We start from the raw sequence: 5,257 nt of genomic DNA, 5'->3' as shown, positions 1-5,257 counted from the left end.
ATGTAACACCACCCCATATATATATGTGGAAACACAGTACGAGCCTCTCCTACTGTCTAGTTCCTCAAAATAAAACAAGCAAAGGTAGCAGTTTTTAAGTTCTTCAAGTTGAGGTTGGAGATTAGCACAATTTTAAGCATTCACAATACATTTCAAGCAAGCATGGCAAAAGTATATGAGCAGCGGAAAGTAAAGGATGCAATTTGCAAGAAAGTAAAGGGATGTGATTGGAGTGTGCAAATGCAATTGGAGACATGGAGATTTTTGACGTGGTTCTGATAGGTGGTGCTATCGTACTTCCACGTTGGTGAAGACTTCAACCCACGAAGGGCAATGGTTGCATGGGTCCACGAAGGGCTCCATCCACGAAGGGTCCACGAAGAAGCAACATTGTCTATCCCACCATGACCATCACCCATGAAGGACTTGCCTCACTTGGGTAGATCCCACGAAGTAGGCGATCTCCTTGCCCTTACAAACTCCTTGGTTCAACTCCACAATTTTGATGGAGGCTCCCAAGTAACACTTAACCAATTTAGGAGACACCACTCTCCAAAAGGTAATAGATGATGTGTTGATGATGAACTCCTTACTCTTGTGCTTCAAATGATAGTCTCCCCAACACTCAACTCTCTCTCACAGATTTGGATATGGTGGAAAGATAATTTGAAACAACTTGAGAAAGGCTAGAGATCAAGATTCTTTGTGGTAGGACTGAAATGTCTTGGTCTCAACACATGAGTAGGTGATTCTCTCTCAAAAAATGAGTAGTGAAAGTATAGGCACGTTCTGATGGCTCTCACCCAAATTGGGAAGGGGGTGGAGGCCATACATGAGTAGGTGGTTCTCTCTCAAAAAATGAGTTGGTTAGACTTCATTGGCATGCCAAAAAATTAACAATCATCTAAACAAAGACCAATCTTTGGGTCATGATTAAAATTTTGGTAACGTGCATTCGGGCCACAATCCAAACACACCCATATCTTATGATTCTGAGGAAAGACAGCCCATGTTTGGCTTAGGCCCACGTAAACGGCCACACTGACGTACGGGCCACGTTTTTTGTCTTTCAGGGAACGTACGGACCACGTCTTTGTGACCCCCGTCTGCGCAGAACTAGGAGATCCATCTCTCGATCTGAGCCGCGTAAAACCCTAGCCGTCTCCAAATCAGTCACCCGCCACCGCCGCCACCTCCATGGACACTTCCCTGGCTGCCGCCGCTGTCACCGCAGAGGCCTCCGCCCCCGCCGCCGCATCAACGGAACCTTCCGCGGCTCCTGATGCCTCCCCCGCAGCCTCCTCCTCCTCCGCTGCCGGCGCCGGCGCCGAAGACCTCGCGGGGGGCGTGGCGGCATTGAGCCTGGACGAGCGGTTCGACTTGCTGATGAGCATAGGCGAGGAGTGCATTCAGCCCGACGAGCTTAAGCGGCTGCTGCAGAACAAGCCCGTCCCTATCTGCTACGACGGGTTCGAGCCCTCCGGCCGCATGCACATTGCCCAGGTTCGACGGAAACTTCCCGCCTTCCCCATCTAATAACTTCGGATCGAATGTGCGACTCGGTCACGAGCATCCAGTAGCATACCTTCTGTTTCCAGGAAGAGTTCTTGGACAGGAATTTCGGATTTCAACCAACATCGTTACCAAAGTTATGAGTGCAGTATGACTATTATGTGTGCTGTTACCTGTTCTGGTGGTGTTATCATGTTCATGTTGTGATATGTGTCTACAGTCGTACTCTAGGTCTTTGTTGACCAGCTAACTTAGCATGTATCACCTAGGTGGATGCTTACACTAGATGTATGCCTAGCCTACTTATTTCTGGTATCATAAAACTACGGAGTAGTTGAATTTTGATTTTTTTAGCTCTTAATCATATGTGCAATTGTGCATCAGATTGGTTAAATAGCATGTGCTGATTATGGATGATTGAGTGGTTATATTTGTGCTAGTAGTTTTTGGTTAAACTTCTTAAGTCTTTGAAGAATAAGAAACCAAAAGAAAAGTGTTAGTTCAGAGAACAAAGAGTGTGCAAAATAAGAGCATAAATAAAACTAGAAAGAAGTGGCAACAAAAGCTCCTGAAAATAAGGAGCACTATCCTAGTAGGCTGTGGAGCACCAGTAGGTTGTGGTTATAATACCTAGCCTTGATTTATCCAGCTCTGTCAAACTAGAAAGATTAGTGAGCTTACCGCTTCCATATTTCATTGCTTTGTTGTTCCATATGATTAATAATAAGAATGAAATATCCTAGTATAAATGTTAATCTTACACGTGCCTTTAGCAATTCTTGATGTGCTTCCACAATTATTATGATGCCAGTACTACACATTGTGAAAATGTTTACTTTAGTGATGCATGAGACCAATATGCGCAAACTGTCAGATTGCAAGGCCTGATAGGACTTGCTGGTGATAGACATTCTCATGTATTGTATTCACAGGGTGTTGTGAAGACAATTAATGTTAACAAGATGATCAGAGCGGGATGCAAAGTGAAAATCTGGATAGCAGACTGGTTTGCACAGCTAAACAACAAAATGGGTGGCGATCTGAAAAAAATCCAGACTGTCGGGCGCTACATGATTGAAATATGGAAAGCAGCTGGTATGAACCTTGATGGCGTTGAATTCTTATGGTCTTCAGAGGAAATTAATAGGCGTGCAAATGAATACTGGCCACTTGTAATGGACATTGGCAGGAAAAATAATATCAAAAGAATAACGAGGTACGGCCATTTAGATTGCATATGCATCTAGATGATTCTTGACTTCCAAAGTTTGAACTCAAATAATTATTTAGCTATCTCATTTTTCCTTACTAAACAGGTGTTGTACGATTATGGGTCGCTCTGACAATGAGGAATTGACTGCTGCACAGATCTTCTATCCTTGCATGCAGTGTGCTGATATATTCTTCCTGAAGGTTAGTATATTTATATTGCAGACATCCCTCTGTAAAATTGAAGTTTAACTATTCACATAATTTAAGAGTTATTGATATTTTTTTATTTCACTCGGTATTGTAGGGTGGTATACCTTTATTCTAGATTTCTAGATTGTCATTGATTCTCTCTAATCTGTTTCTGTTTGTAGGCTGACATATGCCAGTTGGGTATGGACCAAAGGAAGGTTAACATGTTAGCAAGGGAATATTGCGATGACATCAAAAGGAAAAACAAGCCAATTATTCTGTCACATCGTATCCTTATCTGCCACTGCTGTGTTGTTTATTTTTTTTCTGCAGTGTGTTTTGTCTTAATATATTGATATATGTGTCTCGGTGGTTATGTCGTTAGAATTCCTTTGTAGTGTGTCATTGCCAGGTTGTATAAAAAAATTTGTTCCTTAACATGAATTACAGATATGCTCCCCGGTTTCAAAGAAGGCCAGGAGAAGATGTCAAAGAGTGATCCAACATCGGCTATCTTTATGGAAGATGATGAGGTTCTCAAATTTTTCTCTTCATGAACCTTTATTTATTTCAAAAGCTTATGCCACCTAATCACTCCATACAACCTCATCCAGAGATATATGAATGTTGAAAGATATTACTCGGCTAGGATATTGTAGGGTATGGTCCTTGTCTGCCATGCAAGAAAATGAAGCCCTTACCACCATATTTGGATGTTAAGTTTGGCTATTTTAAAATTACTTTTTACTCTTGATATGGGTAGACATGTTTCTAGTATTTTTAGAAGTTTCTACTACTTTAGTCTGGTCTGCACTGTGTTCATCATTTGCTTAGAACTTGTCGTTCAATTGATCTTGTAGATGGCATGTGGTCATGATATTATCAATTTATCAAGCTGGAATTTATAGAGCTGTAACCAAATTTATTGCAGGCTCAGGTAAATTTGAAGATAAAGCAAGCTTTCTGTCCTCCGAAAATTGTTGATAAAAATCCGTGCCTGGAGTACATCCAGTACATCGTTTTCCCTTGGTTTGACAAGTTTGAGGTTGTCCGCAAAGAAAACAATGGCGGTAACAAGTAATATTCTTTTCTTGGACTTACTAAAAATTTGAAAATCTTATCTGTGTTGGTTGAATAAACACACACACCTTAGTTTATCTCTGTTGAAAGTTGTGTACTATTGATTTTTTTTGTTTGGAGTTATAACCATGCTTGCTTTTAAACAGGACATTTTTAACCATGGATGAACTTGTTGCTGATTATGAAGCGGGTGATTTGCATCCTGCCGACGTTAAACCTGCTTTGGCGAAAGCGATCAATGAAATATTGAAGGTAATAGTTTTTATCACGTTTTTTTTTCAGTAAGCTGGTGCAGGCTTTCACGAGTCATTAACTTATGCACTCTCATAGCATTACCAGTTTCTGTTTGTTTTTTTGATTTGTTCCACTGCTGTATTTTTCATATTTCATTATTTAGTCAATAGTATTGTGAATTTGTAATGCCTGAGATGGTTTCTGTTATTCTTTTGATCATTCTGTCGCGGCATATCTCATATTTTGTGTCATACCTGGCAAATACTCCCTCCATTCCTAAATGTAAGTCTTTTTAGAGATTCCACTACAGAGACTACATTCGGATGTATATAGACGCCTTTTAGAGTAAGGTTTACTCATTTTGCTCCGTATGTAGTCTATAGTGGAATCTCTTAAAAGACTTGTATTTAGGAAGGGAGGGAGTAGTATTGATATTCTGGAGGTGTCAATCTTGTGGCCTATTAATGCAATTATTAATCTGGACACTCTGTGTTTTCTTTTCAATCAAGTTCCTTTTTACAGATATACTATCCCCATCTCAAAATACAAGACGTTTTTTCAGTTCAACTTGAACTGCAAAAACATCTTATATTTTGGGACGGAGGTAGTAATTTGTAATGTCTCATATTTATTCATGTATAGATTTGTTTGGCTTAATACCATTTTGCACTTTTCAGCCTGTTCGTGACCACTTCAACAGCAGCAGTGAAGCCAAAATTCTCCTCAATACTGTTAAGGTACAACATTTGTACCCACTTGCATGAATGAATGTTAAAATAGAATGCTGGCTGTTATCTGGTTACGTAACTTACTCCAGACACATTAAGACTTTGCAACTTATTTCATCCTCATCTCCTGTGCTTCCGCTCTGAAGTGAATGATTACAGCAAGTTGCCGGTTTCATTTTGAAGTGGTATATCTTGATAAATTCCCCCGGATTCTGACAATGGGTTAATATATTTCCCCTCAATCTGTCGAATGGAATTTTGATTTCTAGTACATTATCAGTATCTTGAACCATGCAATTTTT

At 40.2% G+C, this 5,257-nt stretch overlaps 1 protein-coding gene across 1 annotated transcript in view; it reads left to right on the top strand.

Annotated features, from left to right (window-relative positions):
• Positions 1-1,098: 1,098 nt before the first annotated feature.
• LOC119337240 (tyrosine--tRNA ligase 1, cytoplasmic-like) overlaps positions 1,099-5,257 on the top strand; it is a 5,093-nt gene continuing 934 nt past the window's right edge. Inside the window, exons 1-8 of the mRNA XM_037609358.1 lie at positions 1,099-1,503; positions 2,445-2,728; positions 2,829-2,925; positions 3,096-3,201; positions 3,364-3,446; positions 3,845-3,990; positions 4,140-4,245; positions 4,905-4,964. Of these exons, the coding sequence (XP_037465255.1) occupies positions 1,198-1,503; positions 2,445-2,728; positions 2,829-2,925; positions 3,096-3,201; positions 3,364-3,446; positions 3,845-3,990; positions 4,140-4,245; positions 4,905-4,964 (1,188 nt within the window). The 5' untranslated portion in view covers positions 1,099-1,197. The remainder of the gene's footprint in view (positions 1,504-2,444; positions 2,729-2,828; positions 2,926-3,095; positions 3,202-3,363; positions 3,447-3,844; positions 3,991-4,139; positions 4,246-4,904; positions 4,965-5,257) is intronic.

The sequence above is a fragment of the Triticum dicoccoides genome, chromosome 7B (genome assembly GCF_002162155.2).
Source record: "Triticum dicoccoides isolate Atlit2015 ecotype Zavitan chromosome 7B, WEW_v2.0, whole genome shotgun sequence".
Taxonomy (NCBI): domain Eukaryota; kingdom Viridiplantae; phylum Streptophyta; class Magnoliopsida; order Poales; family Poaceae; genus Triticum; species Triticum dicoccoides.
This window is presented reverse-complemented; position numbering and strand designations above follow the sequence as displayed.